Raw genomic sequence first — 20,123 nt, 5'->3', positions numbered from 1 at the left:
GGGTAAAATTATACAGGAGGCCAGAAGAGGGCATCCCCAGGAACTGGAGTTAGAGGTGGTTGTTAGTTCCCATCCCTCCAGCCCCACTTTCTTACTGCTAGGAGCACTGCTAGAGTGATGAAGGTGGTACAGATATCTCTGACAAACTGACTGAGTTTGTTTTGTATGTGTATCTGATAGAACAATTGTTGAGTCATATCATAGCTCCGTCTTTTTTTTTTTTTTAGAGATTTATTTATTTATTAAGCATACAATGTACTGCTGGCAGGAAGGCACCAGATCTCACTACAGATAGTTGTGAGCCACCATATGGTTGCTGGGAATTGAACTTGGGACCTCTGGAACAGCAGCCAGTGCTCTTACCCTTTGAGCCATCGCTCCAGCCCCCCCACCCCCAATAACTCCATCTTTAACTTTTTTGTTTTGTTTTGTCTTTTTGAGGCAGGGTTTCTCTGTATAGCCCTGACTGTCCTGAAACTTGCTCTGTGGACCAGGCTGGCCTCAAATTCAGAGATCTGTCTACTGACTCCCAAGTGTTGGGATTAAAGGTGTGCGCCACTACTGCTCGGCAAAATTTTTTAGAGATTTACTTTAGAAGTATGAGGAGCGTTTTGTCTGCATATATGTATGTATGAGGCCAGAAGATGGCATTGGATCCCCTGGAACTGTAGTTAAGAAATTGTGGAGGGCCAGCATAGGAGTGCTGGGAACTGACCCTAGATCCTCTCGAGAGCAACAAGTGCTCTTAACCTCAGAGCCATCTCTCCAGCACCATGCATTGTCTCTCATTGCCATAACAGCTGCTTTCAACAAGGTAAGGGGACATTTTACTGGTTGGTTGTGTGTGTGTTTGCTTTTTGGTTTAGTTTTGGTTTGGTTGAGACAGGGTTTCTCTGTAGCCCTGGGTGTCCTAGAACTCACTCTGTAGACCAGGCTGACCTGGAACTCAAGAGATCCCACCTGCCTCTGCCTCCCAAGTGTTGGAATTAAAGGTATGAGCCACCACTGCCAGACATCTTACTGGTTTTGATTTGCATTTCCCACGTGACCAATTATAATGGACATTTTTCCTTCCTGGTTTTTTTTAAAGTTATGTCTGCTTAGATGTACTGCTCATTCTTAATCAGGTTTTTATAAATTCTGATGAAAATGGCAAAAATTAGTGGACATGGTGGTTCATGCCTATGATCCTAGCACTCCAGGCAATTAGGCAGAACTGCTATAACTTCAGGGCCAGCCTGAGTTACAGTGGGACACTGGGTTACTGCTTCTTAATTGATATTCTTGATGTTAACCCTTGGGTTGCAGTTGGTACACATTTGCCACTGGTACACATACAAGTAAATATAATTTTAGCTGGGCATAGCAGCACATTCAGGATGCAGAAGGGGGCTGATCTCTTCAGAGGCCAACCAGGGAAAACATAAAGAACCTATCTTTTAAAAAAATAATAATAATTTGGGGGCTGGAGAAATGAGTGAACAGTTACGAGCATTTGCTTTTGCGGAGTACCCAGGTCCAGTCCCAGCACCCACGTGGTTAGAACTCAGTTCCAGAGTACCACTTTCTTCTAGCTTCCGTAGGCATGCACATGGTGCAGACATACGTACTGGAAAACATCCATACACATAAAAATAAGTTTGCCACATGGAGACACACACTTTTAATCCCTGCACTTGGGAGGCAAAAACACACAGATCTCTGAATTCAAGGCCAGCCTGTTCTATTTAGCAAGTTTGAAGTCAGCTAATACGTAGTGAGAACCTTTTTTTAAAAATAATAATAATAAAGTAAAAATAATTTTTAAGTAATTTATTTGTATTTTATGTACATTGGTGTTTTGCTTGCATGTATGTCTGTGTGATGGTGTTGGATCCCCTGGAACAGAAGTTACAGCTGTGAGCTGCCATATGGGTGCTGAAAATTGAACCCAGATCATCTGAAAGAACAGCTCCTTACCATGGAGCTATCTCTCCAGCCCCAATAAAAGTAAATTTTAGTGGGGTTGTGGTGCACACCTTTAATCTCAGTACTCACAAGGCACAGGCAGGAGTCTAGAAAAACCCTGTCTAGAAAAAAGAAACAGAAAAGAAAAAAATTTAAAAGTGTAATTTTAGAAATAAGTCAGGAAGCTAGGTATGCTAGTGCACACTTTTAATCCCAGTATTGGGAAGGCAGAGGCAAGCAAATATCTGGGAGTGCGAGGCTAGCCTGGTCTATATAACAAGTTCGGGTAAGCCAAAGCTACAATATGAGACCCTGTCTCAAAAATCCTTCAGAGGTGGCTCAGTGGTTCAGAGCAGTAGCTGCTCCTGCAGAGGACCTGGGTTTGGGTCTCGGCATCCACTAGCGGTTCACTGCTATCACTAATGCTACATAAATACAAATCTTACAAATAGCCGGATGCTGCTGATGCTCAGGAGGCAGAGGCAGGCAGATCTCTTGAGTTCTAGGACACAGAAACCCTGTCACTAAATAAGTAAGTCCCTAGCTTTTATATTTGCCACATCACATAGCCAGTCTCTTTCTCTAGAATTTGACCAGCCACCCTTTTCTCATAAGCACGTTTAGTCATGAAAATTATTGGCAATTTCACATTGAAGATTTACCTTTTATAATTTGGAGATTTTAGATTTCAGAGATTTTGATCTCTTGGGATTTGTTTTCAACCCTTTTTGTGCTAGGACGAGTTCCACCACTGAGTCTTACCCAGTCTCTGGGATTTCAGGTATGGGAAATGAGTCTTCCTAAGTCATGCTTGACCACTGCAAGCAGAGATCATCCTCACTTATACTACTCAGTGTAGGCAGGGAGAAGATACAGCTTTGAAAGTCTCTTTAAGACCTACCTGCCTTGGAGCAAAGTGTAATGGCGTACATCTGGAATCCCTTTTACAATACCTGTAGTCCCAACACAGAGACAGTAGAGTATGCCCAAGGTTCAAGGCTGTCCAAGTTTTTTTTAAGAAAGGCCATATTGGAGATTAAGGGCCCACTGCTGGGGTGAGCACATGAATAAACTACCCCACACACAGGAAGCAGTCATAGCACAGCTACACCGGCTCACAATGATAAGGACCTACCTTGTCAACAAAGTGTTTTAATAGTTATAAAGTGTCTAAAGTTTTCTGCTAAAATAAGATTACAATGCTAGAACACCCAGAGCCAGAGTTCCTGCTGGCCGGCCCTGGGGCTGGGTTAACGTTGTATCCAGAGACGTGCACATCTCAGGAGATGATCCTCAAGGATGGCCTTTCCTCCTCCAGGGCCCGCAGCTGGTCTTCTACCTCCTCCGTCCAGTAAATGTCATACAGGCTGTGCACAGGCAAGGCAGGAGTGAGTTGGAATGAATCCCTGAGCCCAGGCAGCCCGTGTCCCACCACCTTCACCAAGAACATCCACTTACACTAGCTGCTGAAGGGTACAGCTGGGCTGTTTGAGGCTTTCCATCAGTTGCAGGACACCCAAGTCCCCCATGCAGTTGTTACTGAGGTCCAGCTCCTGCAGGCTGCGGTTAGCCAGCAGAACTGCGGCAAGGCTGCTGCAGGCATTGTCTGTCACATCACAGTCCCCCAGCCTGGGTAGAGAGGGCAGAGTTGTTCCACTTTGGCAAGAAGGCAACCCCTTGGTGCTTCAACTGCAGCTGCGCTTTCCTCAACTGGATACAACAGTGAGAACCCTAGCTCCCCCTGGCAGGGGCAGTGTGCACTGCTGCAGAGGCCAAGAGCCTGGCTAGATCAGAACCCTGCACATCAGGTGCCTATAGAAAGTGACAGGGCAGATAGGTTCCAAATGGGGGAAGATTGGGGTACAGGCCACATGAAGAACAAGTGAGCAGGGCCCATCAGATGGGACCTGGGGAAGCCAGAGGAACAAGTAGGGCAGGTGACATTAAGAAGCTGCTATGGCTTGCCTCCCCAAGGTGGGCCTGAAATCTACAGGACCCATCTGTAAGTGACTATAGCAGGCCCCATGTCTCCTGACCTTTCCCTTAGACTACAGAGTGTCCTATAACTGTGGCACACGTATAGTGTCCTGGTCCACCCTTCAAAATGTCCAAAAATGACCAGCAGTCAAGATGCAGCACCACAGAGGGCAAGGCTGAGATGAATGGTAAATAAGACTCTGAACTGGCCGGAAATGACTGGAATGAAATGTCTAGAAATGATAACAAAAACTTGAGGAAGAAAATGAGGACAGGGGGGCTGGGGAGATAGCTCAGTGGTTAAGAGCATTGCCTGCTCTTCCAAAGGTCCTGAGTTCAATTCCCGGCAACCACATGGTGGCTCACAACCATCTGGAATGAGGTCTGGTGCCCTCTTCTGACCTGCAGACATACACACTGACAGAATATTGTATACATAATAAATAAATATTAAAAAAAAAAGAAAAGAAAAAGAAAATGAGGACAGGAACTGGATTGCCCTTAAAACTCAAGTGCTGACTCCTGGGCACTGCAGAGAAGGAAAAAGATGAGGAAAGCACAGACTTCTCGGGACCAAGACCCACATAAAGGCAAATCAGTAGCCCAGAGCACAATGGGTAGAAAATTTTAGAAGCTGCCAAAGAGCTGGGCCTACTTGCTACTAAGTTTAACAACCTGAGTTCCATACTTGGAACCCCATGGTAGAAGAACCAGCTCCTGCATTATCTTCTGATCTCCACATGGCATATGGGTTTGGGGGCATGCACACACAAACAGAAATGTAAAATAACAAAAACCTGCCAAAGAGAACAAGTAGACATATAGGAGATTTGGGGTGGCAGAGACCTCCCTGGAACCAGAAAGAGATGGGAAAGAAATGAGTGGCTCAGATTCCGCATCTAGCTCAATGACCAGGAGACACAAGGTTCTGTAGAAGCTGCTAGAATGTGACTAGGGATCCAGGCTTGGTGCATGCCTTACCTAAAACACTCAACAGGCAGATCTCTGAGTTTGAGGCCAGCCTGGTCTACATAGTGAGTACCTGGGATACACACACTATCCAGAGGGGGATGGGATGGGGGAAACTTAGGACGTCCCTAACTATGGTTCCATACAGAAGGAAGGTAGCCAGACTTAAACTGTCCCGACCTCCCAGCACATTCCCCAGCCCCGCACACTCACCAAAGCACACGCAGCACAGTGTCTGGCTGGCCCAGGGCCTTGCAAAGCTCCAGGACTCCCGAGTCCCCCAGTGGGTTGCTGCTCATCTGCAGCTCCACCAGAGAACGATTCTTGGTCAACACGGAGCAGATGTGGGAACAGCAGGCAGCTGTGAGGCTACAGGTCTTTATCCTGTAGGAACAGCAAGGCTGGAGCCACCAGCTCCAACTGGCCCTTCCCTTGGAGGTCTGTAAGGAACCCAGGGGCTCACCCACTCCCTTTCCCATCCTTCAACCTCTGTGTACCACCACCTCAGCCAGCACTGGCCTCTTCCTGCCACCCCAACTCCCAGAGTCCAACAGCAGCTCCCAGCCATCACTCCACCCTAGCTTTTTGCATTTTTGCTCAGGCCGCCTCACCACAGTGACTCCAGCTGACAGCCAGGCTCCAGCAGGCTCTCGCACAACAGCTGGGCACCTTCATCCCTCAGCTCATTGCCAGCGAGGCTGAGTTCCTTCAGGCTCTGCTTGGCCCTGAGGACACGGCACAGGTCCTTGCAGCCCTCTGCAGTGATGTCACACTCCCACAGCCTGTGGAACACCAACATTCTTGAAGGATGTCCCTCACTCACCTCCATGTCCTCCATCCCCACGGAAAGAGGCTGGGAGCTGACTCACCACAGAGTCTTGAGCCGACAGCTGGGGAGCAGCAGTCCCGAGCACAGGGCTGCGATGCCTGCATTGCCCAGCTTGTTGCTGCCCAGGTCCAGGTGCTGCAGTGAGGCTTTGGAGGCCAGGACATCGCACAGATCCCTGCAGTTGGCTGATGTGAGACCACAGTTCTCCAGCCTGGAGACACAGGACATAGTAAGAGGAGCCCTGGTGCCTGCTCCTACCCCTCAGCCTCTGTGGCCTGGTACATACTTGAGTGACTCCAGTTGACAGGCAGAGTCCTTCAAGCCCTGGCACAGCGTCTGGACACCAGCCTCATGGAGGTCGTTGTTGCTCAACACTAACTCTTTAAAGTTGGCTTTTGCCCTGAGCACTGAAGCCAGGGGCTCACAGCTGGTAGCTGTGAGGTTACAGTATTCCAACCTGTGGGGAGATGGGTCTCAGGCAAATCAAAAGGGTTAAGGATGGGCCTAGACTGTATCAAGGGAATATAAGGGATTCCTGGTATCTCATTTTCTATTGCCTCCTTAAGCTTTATCTGATGAGGCTCATGTGGATACCAACATCGCTTAGGGAACCTTTCCTGAAAAGAGCCCCACCTCGCTCAATCCCGAGGTTATCCCAGAATCAGCAGAAAGAAAACAATCTCCTACCAGACAGTAGCTTCACCTCATCTGAGGTCACACTACAGAATCAAACCAGACTCCACCAGTATCAGTTCCCACTCTCAGAGGCTAGGTCAGCTGCCAGTCCCTAGCAAATCCTAGGATTTCCCGCCAAAGTTGTGTGGTTTTTTTGTTGTTGTTGTTTTGTTTTTTCTGAGACAGGGTTTCTCTGTAGCTTTGGGGCCTGTCCCGGTACTAGCTCTTGTAGATCAGGCTGGCCTCGAACTCACAGAGATCCACCTGTCTATGCCTCCTGAGTGCTGGGATTAAAGGCATGTGCCACCACTGCCCAGTGTTTGTTTCAAGACAGGGTTTCTTTGTGTAGCTTTGGTGCCTGTCCTGGAATTCATTCTATAGACCAGGCTGGCCTCAAATTCACAGAGATATGCCTGCTTCTGCCTCCCGAGTGCTTGGACGGCTGGCTGGCTGGCTGGGCTCTGGGTCAGGGGCAGCAAAGAGCTCGGGGATCCTGACAAGATATACACTCACTGAAGCTTCTCAAGGCGGCACTGGGGGTCCAGAAGTCCTTCACAGAGCAGCTTCAGGCCTGCATCCCCCAGAGGGTTATCACTGAGATGTAGTTCACGCAGGGTAGGCAAAGACCGCAGCACGTCAGGCAGGGCCCGACAGCCAGCCTCCGTCAAGCTGCAGTTCTGAAGGCTGAAGCACACGCCATCAGCAGCAGTCAGGAACAGACCCAGCCCATACCATGAGCCCATGCCAGAGCTCCCAAGACACTTCACAGGGTTCCCTCTAGATGGAGCTCCAGGCCAAAGGAGGACCAGTGTGGCTCAGCCAGATTCTTGGGGATGGAACCCGGAACAGAGCCACAGTGTGGCCTGTCCCAGTACTGCACACTTCAACTGTGTCCTGGATGAAGTGGGAGTGCCTGTTACCATAGCCTGCCCCTTCCTACCTCTCACCCCCTCTCAGTGGCTTTCTACATCACAGGCTGGGCTGAGCCCCTGGACTTACCTCAGCTTTTGGATCTTACAGGTGGGATTCCGCAGGCCCTGGAGCACCAGGCACACACCAGCGTCTCCCAGCTCATTGGTGCATAGGCTGAGCTCTGTTAAGGTAGGGTTGGCCTGGATCGCTGAGCTGAGGTCTTTGCATCGCACCTCAGTGACACCACAGTCATCCAGCCTGTAGACAGGACCCCTAGGTCAGCATGGCGCTGGCCTCAGATCCAACACCATCTCATACAACCCACCAGGAGTAAGAAATCCAAATATGGATAATAGCTATCATGTTTAAACTTGAAACAGGCATTTGTGGTGGCAGGTGGATACCAAGCCCCAGCTCAGTCTGGGCTAGAAAACTTTCTCAGAGAACAAGAACCAGTGCTGCCTGCCTAGCTTGCACAAAGCCCCAGCACTGAGAATGGGGGTAGGGAGAGAGTAGGAAGGGATGTTGATAGCAGGCAGAGGAACTCAGATCTGGTCAGAGCTCCAGCAGCATGAGTACATGATGAACCATAGCAAGTTATGACTCAGTTTTGTCCACACTGGGAGAGGCCACACCTATAATTTCTCCACACCCTTCAAAAGCACATCACCACCATGAAAAGCCCTCAGACTAGCCAAGGGAACACGTGCAGGGTATCTAGTCTCAAAAGTCAGGGCACTAGGACAAGAGGAAGTGAAACCCTACAGAAAGGGCTAAGGGGATGATCAGTCAAAGTCACATGGGAATCATAAGCAACTGAGAGTGGGGAAAAATCACAGGGCAAGGCTGGGACCCATGTCTGACTAGAGTTGTAGGTGGCAGGAGAGTCTTGGGACATGGACATGGAAGCTGCAGATGCCTGAATGACTTTTGGATTCTGCGGCAAACCTAAAACTATCTCGGGAAATGAGGATGAAGCAGGTGCCTATCTCTTTTCTGGGAACTGGTACTACTCCCTTTCTCAGTCAGAGATGGACAGGGACAGGTGTGGACAGGCACCACCACCTAGTCCGTCTAGACTAGAAGGAAAAGCTGAATCATAAGGGTCCACACTGCCAAACTTAAGGTGTCCACCACCTGCCACTGCCATCAGTCTCCACACCAAGCCTGCCCGCTCCACCTGAGCCTGCAGTGGTTCGCATATTCTTCTCATACCTGCTACAGGCCTGGCTCTCAGCTGTTTTCAGGCCCCTGTAGCTCAGGCTAACTTACGCTCACTATGTAGTAGAAAATGCTGTTTGGGCTTCTGATCCTCCTGCTTCCCCGTCCCCGGTGCTGGGATAACAGGCTTGTACCATCAAGCTCATTTGTATTTGGGGAAATCAACTGAACCCAAAGCCCTGGGCATGCTAGCCAAGTGCTCAACTATTAAGCCATGTCCCTAGAGCTCAATTCCTGGCCAATATGGGCTACAGAGTGAGACCCTGTCTCACAATGCACAAACAAAAAGGTTGAAGTAACACCTCATGAAAATTATGCAAGACATTTTCGCGTCCATGAGGAGCATCCTTTTGGAACACAGCAAACCCTTGTCAGGTGGCCACCAAGCTGCAAGAACTACCCACCTCCACAACAGAGTTCTGCCCTCCCAGCCAAACCCAATGGTACCCACGAGGTCCCCAAGGCTGCCTCTACCTGACCACTTGGTATTGCTGGATCAGGGGAAGGACCTCTGTCCATCTGGCATCACTCAGCTGCTCACACTGGATATCAAGACTCATGGTAGGTGTACAATGTAATCTGGGCAGAAGAAGAAAGAGAACTCTTGAAATTTCCATAGCTTGACAGGATAGAATTTGTAACAGAAAGAGTCCAAAAGCCGAAAGAGTACATTTTCTTTTCAGTAGGGGCACAGTCTCTCCCCAGCAAGTGTCTCCAGAAATAAACAAGGTGTCAGGAGAGGAGGCCACTCACATGTACCCCAGCAAATACCACTAAAAGCAGCAGAACATAAGGGCCAGCACCAGGGCAGTCAGAAGGAGCCCAGCCACCCGAGCACCTCCTTGCTGAAGACAGCATTGGCACCGAGTCCGGCCTGGAACTCTCCTGCCTCTTTTTTTTTAAATATTTATTTATTTGTTTGTTTATTTATTACATATACAATATTCTGTCTGTGTGTATGCCTGCAGGCCAGAAGAGGGCACCAGACCCCATTACAGATGGTTGTGAGCCACCATGTGGTTGCTGGGAATTGAACTCAGGACCTTTGGTAGAGCAGGCAATACTCTTAACCTCTGAGCCATCTCTCCAGCCCTCTCCTGCCTCTTATGTATGTGCCTGAGCATAGCTGTGTCTGGAAACCCCAGCGGGGGGTTTCCTGCTCACTCAGCCCATGTCCCGAGAACAAGTTGGGTGGCAAGCAGCACCACACTACTGTTGCCAAGTCATCCACAAAGTCAGATGCCAGGGCGCCAGGATCCTGGGCATAAGCAACTACCTGAAGGGTGGGGGTGGGAAGGCACAGGGCTCTGGGCTCTTTCATGGCTTCCTTCTAAGGCTAGGAGCTCAGCCAGGACAGGATTATCTTCTGCAAAAACCCTCAGCCAGGACAGGATTATCCTCTGCAAAAACCCTCAGCCAGGACAGGCCCAGCCCACAAAGGATCCAGGCTGCCCATCAGGCTGAGAAAAAAAAGAGACCTATATCCAGGAAAGCCGGGACAAACAGGTCACAGGCTCTGACAGGGATGGGCACAGAACCTGAATAAACAAGACTGGCACTGGGGCACAGACATCCACGGCCCCGTATCTCCTGACCCTGTCAAGCAGGCCAGTCTGGACAGCATGTGGGGTCCTGGAGGACTCCTTGGAAGAAGTGGTCTCTGCTTTGCTGCTAGCACAGAGATTGGGGAGGGGGTACTGGATTCTGTTTAAGAGCAATAGAAACACACTCCAGCCGCCCTCTAGGATGGTCACAACAATGACCACAATTCTATGTGAGGTTAACAGTGCCTGGCACAGAATGGCCTTGCTGAAGGGGGCCTTCCCTTTCCTCCCCAGAGCTGGAAGAATGCCCCCCTTAATGCCAGCCAGGGAGAAAGATTGACTTTGCACATCTTGACACAAGGGTTAGTGGTGGGGAAACTGAAGCAAGGGAGTAGATAACTCACTGTGGTCATAACAGCGGCAGCGTGGAGCAACCAGTTATCCCCACCCACAACGCGCCAGTGACTAAAACCAGCAACGCCTGGATCCCAGGGTGCGTCATCCAAACAGCTGTTGCTGGGGAACTCCGGGGGGGGGGGGGGGGCTGCTCCAGGACTCTCTCAGCAGCCCTGGCCCACAAGGCTTGTCCTCTTGTGCACTACAGACCAGGGGATCCTAGAGTGTCTACCTTATGGGAAAGCACAGGGCTGGGCTCTGAGGCAGGGTGTCAGCCAGTTCCGTGATCATCTGAGGTCAGGGACAAGGGATGTGAAAGTAACCGGCAGCTGGCTCTCCTCCCACGCTCCTCCCCTTGCTTGGCCTTGGGACCAGGCCCTAGGTTTCTCTGGACCCTTGACCCTTTGGAAGGAACACAGGTGACCAGGCTGGAGGCCCTACAAGGCTGGTTTGCAGGCATTATTCAGACCTCGGCTTAACTGCGGGGGGGGGGGGGGTGCCAGCTAGCGCCTCCTAGCTGTAGCCCGGTTTGGTTAATTCTGGGATCTGAAGACAGCCCCCTTTGGGTCTTTAAGTAAGCCAAGAGACCGCTGGCGGACGGAAACTTGAGCTCAGCCTTAAAGCAGAGAGAAAGGCGACCCTAGGGCACATCTGTGCCACCCTAGGAAGGAAAAGGCCTCAGAGGCTCGCTGGGCCATCAATCCCGCCCCCGCCCTATTTTTGGTCCCTCGAACCTTCTGGTCCAGACGCTCTGCCACGTATTAAGAGGGCCAGGAGGGGACTCGAGAAAAACCCTCAGAGCCAGCCGGGCGCCACGAAGCATGGCCTAGCTCACCTGGCTCTGCTGCTAGAGGTCCCAGCCGCTCCGTTCCTTCCGCCCAGGGCGGGGCCTCGAGACTCAGGCCGATCTTCACTCTCTGGCCCCTCGGCTTTCACTTTTTGCCTTCAGGAAACCTCCCACCAGGTCTGCCCCGCCCACATGCAAACTGCACTTTGGGAACAGAACTAAACAAACCTGAGTCACTTCTTTTGGGCCTGACTAAAAATATGTAAAATGACCCACAGCTGCCGCGAAGTGGGTGCGACTGTGAGAGATCTGGTACGAACAGCACACACCCGCGTCTCCTACGAGTCAACCGGTTGTGGTGGCGCGCACGCCTTTAATCTCAGCGCTCGGGAAGGAAGACCGATCTCTGTGGGTTCGAGGCCAGCCTGGTCTACAAAAAGAGTCCCGAACAGCCAGGGCTTTGTCACACAGAAAGAAAAAAAAAAAAAAACCCTGTCCCCAAACACGACCCCCCTCAAAAAAAACCCTTTATGGCTCGGGATGTGGCTGGGGGTGATAAACAGAGAGCCTTTTATGCATGAAGCTCTCAACACTCCGAAAGGGCAAGCATTTTGTCACTGTTTAATCATGAATGTTTCGTTTGCATATGTCTGTGCATCGTGCCCAGGGAAGCCAGAAGAGGGTATCAGATTCCCTGGGACTAAAGTTATATCAGATGCTGGGAACTGAACTGGGTTAAGCAGCAGCCAATGCTCTTAACTGCTAAACCATCTCTTCAGCCCATGTTTAAACTTTGTAACATACTCCCAAGTTATAGAATTTTGCCTTTTGAAACAGGTCTTGATGGGCAGCTGGCCTCGAACTCGCAGATTTGCCGCCCGAGTGCTGGAATTCTAGCACTTGGAAAAGGTCAGCAAAGAGAGTTTGAATGTCACTCAAGAGCCCCATTCTCCTGCACAGAGAGCCACACTTGTCAAGAAACCAGCATTTATCCACCTATTTGTTGCACACCTACTGTGTGCCAGAGTTCCGCCATCTTTACTGAGGTATTCCCTGCCTGGTCCCAGTTTATTTATGCTTATGTCTCTAAATTCCTCTTGCTGACTCTGTTGTATGTGTGTTTTACACAGTGCCATGCCTTTGGTAGGGCCCACCAAGAGCATCCACTTCACCCAATTCCTGTTCACTCCGTGTGTGTGTTCATACATGTAACTTAAATGCACCTATGTTTACTGTTAAATGTTATGACTGTCTGTTCATTGTATCTCATTCCAGACTACAAATCAATGTCTCATGTTTTAAACTGGGATGTACTTTTGAGTCTCTTACAAAAATACTTTATATTGAATCCAAGCCTCATTTAAAATATATTAAGATGTTCTCTACTATTGTCAGTTATGCCATTAACCTTCTATTGCAAGCAGTTTTTTCTTCTGTCTTTTTATGAGTGCAAATCTTACCTGTTAGGTTAAGAGCCAGTACAGCCAAGCTCAGACCCAGCTCTCCAGGCAGATTCTATACTGTAGTGACACATGATAAACAGCCCTCAACTGCTCAGAGATCTGGGGAATATGGCATTTAAATATTTAATTATATATATAAAAAAAAACTTTTCATAACAAAAAGAGACAGGTTGGCTCCTAGCAGCAGCACTCTATTTCCTCCAAAGAAGACAGAAGACAAACGGGCACAGTTTGTCCATATGCAGTTTGCTTCAACTGCCAAGTGCTGACCACTGGGAAAAACTGCCTTTCATCTAAACTGAAGCTCTCCAGACGTGGACAGGATCACTGGAATCGACAGCCTAGCTGCTCAGGTCAAGGGAGGCTTGTCTTCCTATAGGTTTCTTAGCCCACAGGACTTGCACTAAACAGCAAAAAGGCAAATAAGACCTTCAGCAACCATGGAGGACCCTGAGGAGTAGCTCTAGGTGCCAACCAAGTAAGTTCTCTGTCATCTTTTAATCAATAACTCAAGTAAAATTTTATCCTTCCCAAAGATCTCTGATGCAGTTTGACACCTGAGAGATTTTGTCAGTTTAAAAGGACAACCTCACCATACAAATTTCAGCAAAACACAAATACAAGTTATTAAGATGTGTGCCTGCAAGTTATAAAGGTGTGAGGACAGATACAAGTTAACAAAATTCTCTCATGCTGCCTTCCATAGTTTTTAAAATACTTTCCATTGTACAAAAACATCTGTCACAGTCATTCTAATATAAATATGCTGCTGTTTAAAACTTATATTTTCATAAACCCAAAGAATTCTTGTGAGTTTCAGGGAGCTGAATTAAACGATCCTCCTTAAACAGATCAGATACACCCCTCTCAATTACCTGGTCCTAAATTTTTTTTTTCCTAAACTTAACTTTGTCCTCTGTTCTGCCAATACCTTATAAACAGGTGTAAGAAACCAGACATTCCCATACCACAAACAGTGGACAGGAGCAAAGAGACCAGCTATGCCAAGATGTGACCAGCACCCAGCTTTCTCAGGTTCCCCCCAAAGATGACATCCACGAATAAGCAGGAAGCACTCTTGAGAATCTGCCACCCTAATTCCTTTAACCTGTGGTGCCTAACCTCTAGCCTTTTTATTATAAAAAAGATGGGAATGTAATGATCTGTCCTGTCCCTTTAAGAGACAAGCCCCGCCCACCCCCTCCCCATCAGTCACTGAGGCAGGCAGATCTTCCTTTCTGCCTGCAGCCCAAGTCTCTTCCTTTTCCGTCTCTCTTGAGGAGGCAACTTCTGAATCTCTCCCTTCTCCCCATTTTCCCCTTCTCCCCTTTCTGTCTCTGTCTCTCTGCTCTTCCCCCTTCTCCCCTTCCCCCTCTATAACCCACTAAATAAATATCCAACCTCACTCTGTATGGCGTGCCTATCTATGTCTCTGTCTCTCGCTCACTAGGTGGCTCCTTGCCTGGGACTCGTGGCCCACTGCAGCCACTGAGAAACTGTGCCTTCCCTGCCTGGGACTGGCGGCTCTCAGGACCCCACTGCCCACTGCCTGCCACCATTTTGGAGACCTGCAGCGTGGTCTCATGGCCCACTGCCTGCTGCAGCCACTTGGGGATTGGCAGCATTTTACTTAATCCATTACACCAGTCTTCCTGGGGTTTAAGGAACACAAGAAAAGGAGACTCCAGCATAGCAGCGTGGGAGGTCAGGGATTGTTTTCCCAAAAAGACCTGGTACAGGGGGCCCTGAAGAGGGAGAGGGAGACAAGTGAGGCAGGCAAGAAGGTAGCCTGGAAATCAGCCTCCTAACATCCTGCACAGTGGTCACTACAGACCTAGCTTAATCTTCCGGGCTGCAGGAGCCATGAGAACTCAAGACACCAGCAACTATGAATGAGGGGAAGGTGAAGGCTGCCAACTGGAAGGGAAGCGTTGGTCAGGTCAGTCTATTCTTGGTGCTGACGTGAAGAGTTCCTGATAAGAAGCTGTATCGCATCTACAGAGACTGATCAGAGTTTCAGTGCTGCCGGGAGACTGGAAAGGTGCGGTTCCAGAGCCTAATCACCTTATCTTGGGCTAGTTCTAGCCCTCCCAGACAGCCCTTCCTTGCCCATCTCTGTGCTGGAACTAACATCCTGTGACTAATAGAAACCTTCTAGAATCTATCAACTTAGCAGACCAACGGCTTCCACTAGCCCAAAAGCTAGGCGTGTCATCAGATAGCATCTTGGGCCTATAGAAAGCTTCCTCCATCTTGCTGTAACCACCTCTCTGCTGTACCTGCCAGTATCGTTTAAATTTCCCTTGATTTATGTCTTTGTCCTGTAAAACTACAAAACTCCATGAAACTGTTTCCATATTGGAACATGGAATTTGGGGCAACCTAAATCTGTGTTCCCAGGCCATGGTTGCTAAAATGACTCCAGAATAAACTATCTCTCATTCCCTTTAGGACAAGAGCTGTGGTTTTGCATGGGCTCTCTGTACTCACAAAGGAAAGGGCACCAACTTGGGGTCCTGGGTTCCAGGCAAGCCATGTGTCTGGCAGGTACAAAGTGTTTCTAGCACCTCACGGGGCTCTCAGGACAAACTGTGAAGAGCACCTCTCTTCCTGCCGCTGGCATGCAAATGAGGGTTTCTACAGAGACCACTTCCACTGAGGGAGAATGAGAAGGGAGAGGAGGAGGGAGCATGGGCTCGCTGGATAAGCTGTGTTTCCACCAGCTTTACTGGATGCCATTTGGGGAAAGTACCACGGGTGGATCGGGTGTCTTAAGGAAGTGGCAGAGACAGTTGGGGGAAAGGACAAAGAGGCATTTGGAAAGGACAAAGAGGCATTTGTCTTTTGGAGCCTCCAGGAGGAACAAGCCACAGACACTTGACTTCTAATGCCCTCGGACTTCTCTCCAGAAATGTAAAGTGACAAACAGATTTGCAATTTGGTTACAGCAAATAGAAACTGGTATTTTTACAAGTATTCCAATTCTGGGTGTTTCGTTTTCCATCAAGACAGGATCTCACTATGTAATGTAGTTCAGGCTGTCCTGGAACTCACTATGTAAACCACAGACTGTCCTGGAATTTACAGAGATCCACCTGCCTCTGCTCCTGAGTGCTAGGACTAACGGCGTGCACACTACACATGGCTCTGCTACATTTTTTTTAATTTAAAAAAAAATTTTTTTTTTAATGTCTTGCAGCAGGACATGGGCTGCCTTTAATCCCAGCATTCTACCCCGGAGGCCCAAGCAGGCAGATCTGAGTTCAAAGCCAGCCTGGTCTACATAGTGAGACCGTCTCAAAAAAGTAACAAAAGCAAAAGATACAGATAGCCCTGCTATGTAGTCCGGGCTCACCTTGAGACACGTACGTAACCCGTAACCCAGAGCTGGCCTCAACCTCATCCTCCTCCACAATGAGTTTGGAAGTCTATGTCACCACACACAACCTACTTTATCTGTGTACAACCACAGAGAAGAAGCCCAACTTTACATTAATTCCAGCACTTCATCCAAAACGCTGAGCCAGAGAATCAGGATGAGTTCAAGATTAGTTTGTGCTACATAGTGAGTTCCAGACTGGGCTGGGCTACAAAGTGAAACTTTGTTTTACGTTCAATTATCTGTTTATGCGACTGAATCAATCATCTCCACGGGGGGCTGTTTTAGATTTTTCACTACCCTGTAAAGATAACTGCTTCTATCTCCCAAAATGACATAAATTGCGGCAGAAATCTGGCTGTCTGCAAAGCGACTCTCAGGAGTGGAACCAGTTACGTGCCCTCCCACGGGAGCTCCTTCCACTTTTCCTCGAGTCCGGGAGACCTAAGGCTCCCTGTTTCAGGCCCCACTGTGAGTCCGCAGTTCTCGGAGGACCTGGACGATCGAGCGACCGTCCACTTGAGTTCTCGCTCCACCGAGGTCCTCCACTACCCCTCGAATCCCGAGGAAGTGCTTTAGGGGGTGTGAAGGGCAACGCCGCTTAGGGAAGGGAAGCAATTCCAATTGGGCGGATCCTTGTTTCGGTGCCCTCAAGGGAAGGCTACGCGTGCGTACACCGACGTGCCAGGACCCCACCCCAGCCACCGCAGGGATGACGTCATCCACGTGCGCAGACACCGCCTCATTGGTCTCTCCTCGCCCCAAGTCCTGCCCGGGAGCGCACGGCTCGCTCCAGCTCTTCCCCGGCTGAGCGGGGCACGGACGGCTGAGTAACCACGAACCTTAAGACAGAGCGTGAAACTGACCTTGCGATGACGAAGGCCTGGAGAACACGGCGTGATGGCGGCCTTCGAACTGGAGTGGGCGAGGCGGGGCGAGGCCCTACGAGGCGTGTCGGCATTGGGGGGCGGGGTTTAGTGTGGAGGCGGGGCCTACCGCGTGGTACTTTTCGCTGGGGAAGAAGTCCATTTCCAGTGTGTAGTAGTACTGTAGCAGTGTGTCGCAGTGCTGATCCACGGTGGTTGACGCCTGCGCTGGAGCTTACGCCTTCCCTGTGACAGGTTGTGTTGGCCGATTCCGGAACCGGCTCTTTGCCCACACTATAAATCTTGACGGAATTCTGCTAAAATGTGTTGGAGAGTTTTTTGGTTTGTTTGTTTGCGTGCATGCTGGCTTGTTTCGGAACCAAGGTCTCGTTATGCAGGCTCTTGATGAACTGAAACAATTCTAAGTAGCCAGGGTGGTCTCGAAGTCAAGTCGATCTTGCCTCAGCTTCCCTGGGTTCTGAGATTACTATGCCTAGTTTGCTTGATATATTTTTGAACAACCCTCATGTGTCCAGCACGCCTGGCTTCTGGGTTATATTATTATTAACTTGTGAGCGTGGTATATGTACACTTGTCCAGTGCCCTGCTCTATGACATTCCACTCTATTGCCATCCGACAAGGTCTCTCACTGTCGTTCTGCTGCTGTGAGACACCATGTCCAACTTTTAACTTGTGCTCCAGAGGTGAATTCATAGGGGAGCATGGCAGCAGGCAGGCAGGCCCGACTGTGGAACAGTGGCTGAAAGCTTATATCGTCTTCTGCAAATAGGGGGCAGAGAGACCTAACTGGAAACGGTGTGGTGAGGTGTAGGAACCTCAAAGCCGACAGGCGGTGGTGACAGATGACTTTAATCCCAGCACCTGGGAGGCACAGGCAAGCAGATCTCTGAGTTTGATAGAGTGAGTTCCAGGACAGCCAGAACTACACAGACAAACGTTGTCTCAAAAATAAAAAAGCAACCTCAAAGCCCACTCCCAATGACACACTTTCTCCAACAAGGCCCATATGTTCTAATCTTCCAAAAGAGTCCCCATCTCCACCCCCCACCCCCCGGGCTGGAGAGATGACTCAGGTTAAGAGCATTGGTTGCTCTTGTAGGTCCTGAATTCAGTTCCCAGCAACCGCATGGTGGCTCATCTATAATGAGATCTGATGCCTCACGTGTATGTTGTACAGGCAAACATAGAAACAGAATACTGTTTAAAAAAAAAAAAGTTTCCCCAACTGGGGACCAAGAATTCAAACTTATGATCCTATGGGGATCCAATCTCATCCAAACCACCAAACTCACCCAACCTGAAGCTAAACTGGAAAAAATAAAAAATAAAGAAGACCCAACAATCCGCCTGTCTCTGCTCCTCACCACTATAGCGTTCCAAGTGCAGAGGTGCTGAGTGAGCTGACAGCCTCAGCAAATCCGTTAAGTCCATCCCCTGCCCTCCCCCCACAGGCTTTCAGGCACAATCCTAGAAAAATCCTACCCACTGTATAAGAGCTGGAAATTGACTTTCTTTATCTTACAAAAAATTAGTATAGACAAATTAAAACCACATAAGCAAAATAGTATCAATCTTGTGATCTAGATGAAAACATTGGCATTTTGACTGCTGTTTCTGGGATTTGTTGTAGACCAAAATGGTCTAAAGAAATGCATTGTGCCCACGAATGTGATGGAACAGGACCTACAGCAGGAAGATTTTATGAGAAGAGACTTCAGCAGAAACAGGTGATGGCTCAATTGGTAAAGCCACTTATTCTCAAGTCTGACACCTTAGTTCTATTCTGGGAACCCACAAGACGAAGGGAAGAAACCAACTCACTTCGGTAATCAGTGTTTTATAAATTAAATTGGATATGCTTGTTCACATTCTTTAACGCTCAGTGCTTGAGGCCCTATGGTGAGTTTGTCCATGGACATCTCAGTTCAGGTGAGCCCTATTTCCGGTGCTCAAAGTCTCAGAACTTTTCTCTTTCTTTCTGTTCCTCCCCCACCCCCCGGTCCTTCTAGACAGGGTTTCTATCCCTGGCTGTCCTGAACTCACTCTATAGACCAGGCTGGCCTCAACTCAGATCTGTCTGCCTCTGCCTCCTTAGTGCTGGGATTAAAGGCCTATGCCACTACTGCATGGCCGACTTTTTCCTTTGTGTGTGTGTGTGTGTGTGTGTGTGTGTGTGTGTGTGTGTATTCATCTCACACACAGAAAAACGCTTATTTTTAAAATTTGTATCTATTACATTCTCATCATTTGAGGAAGTAGATGTGTGTGGGCTGTTGTTGTAACAGGTAGAATGCAAAGATTGAACAGGCTGCCGGGTGGTAGTGGTGCATGCTTTTAATCCCAGCACTCAGGAGGCAGAGGCAGGTGGATCTCTCTGAGTTCGAGGCTAGCCTGGTCTACAAGAGCTAGTTTCAGGGCTGGAGAGATGGCTCAGTGGTTAAGAACACTGACTGCTCTTCCAGAGGTCCTCAGTTCAATTCCCAGCAACCACATGATGGCTCACAGTCATCTACAATGAGACCTGGTGCCCCCTTCTGGCATTCAGGCACACATGGAAGGAATGTTGTACACATAATAAATTAAAAAATAAAAAAAAAAGAAGCTTTAAAAAAAGAGCTAGTTTCAGGACAGGCTAAAAAGCTACAGGGAAATCTTGTTTCGAAAAACCAAAAAGAAAAAAAAAACAGAAAAGAAAAGAAATAAAACAGGCTGCTCCTCCTGATCACTGCTCTTTGGCATTAGTGAAACCATGGCACCAGCAGGGCCAGCTGTGCAGGGTTCTTGCTCCCTCTAGTGGCAACGTTTAAGGAAGATGTGTCCTGAACTTGATGCTCCTAGTTCCTATCCTGGAGCAGCAGAACATGAGAACAGATTGGCGCACATCTCCGAAAACCCACCTCGACTCCCAGGGAGCTGGGACTGCAAGGAAGAATTGATGAAGTTCCCTCCACTGATTCATCAAAGCCACAGAGGATCCACAGCCTGACGTGTGAGTGGTGCACAGAGGCCCAGGCAGCACGTACCAGCTGCTCCACAGATGGCTGAGCCTGAGTGATGTTTGCTATAGAGGGAGTGTGGAATTATGGGAATGAGGAAAGATTTCCTTCAGGAAACCAGAACATACCTGCCCTCAGCA

The 20,123-nt window shown here is 49.0% G+C and overlaps 1 protein-coding gene across 4 annotated transcripts; it reads right to left on the bottom strand.

Annotated features, from left to right (window-relative positions):
* Positions 1–3,083: 3,083 nt before the first annotated feature.
* On the bottom strand, positions 3,084–17,101 carry Rnh1 (ribonuclease/angiogenin inhibitor 1). Of its 4 annotated transcripts, none has more exons than XM_041666412.1 (10): positions 16,966–17,101; positions 9,005–9,109; positions 7,397–7,567; positions 6,911–7,081; positions 6,009–6,179; positions 5,763–5,933; positions 5,505–5,675; positions 5,107–5,277; positions 3,406–3,576; positions 3,084–3,314 (listed from the first exon to the last, which is right to left on the bottom strand). In XM_041666412.1, exons 1-10 carry the CDS (start codon positions 17,058–17,060, stop codon positions 3,227–3,229), a joined length of 1,485 nt encoding a protein of 494 aa, XP_041522346.1. In that variant the 5' UTR covers positions 17,061–17,101; the 3' UTR covers positions 3,084–3,226. The 4 variants fall into 4 exon arrangements, with proteins under 4 accessions (XP_041522346.1, XP_041522348.1, XP_041522347.1 ...); XM_041666414.1 differs by lacking the exon at positions 16,966–17,101 and adding an exon at positions 11,306–11,444; XM_041666413.1 differs by lacking the exon at positions 16,966–17,101 and adding an exon at positions 11,205–11,341.
* Positions 17,102–20,123: the final 3,022 nt, after the last annotated feature.

This window comes from Microtus oregoni, unplaced genomic scaffold (genome assembly GCF_018167655.1).
Source record: "Microtus oregoni isolate MIOR12 unplaced genomic scaffold, Mior012 000016F_ref0000370, whole genome shotgun sequence".
Lineage (NCBI taxonomy): Eukaryota > Metazoa > Chordata > Mammalia > Rodentia > Cricetidae > Microtus > Microtus oregoni.
This window is presented reverse-complemented; position numbering and strand designations above follow the sequence as displayed.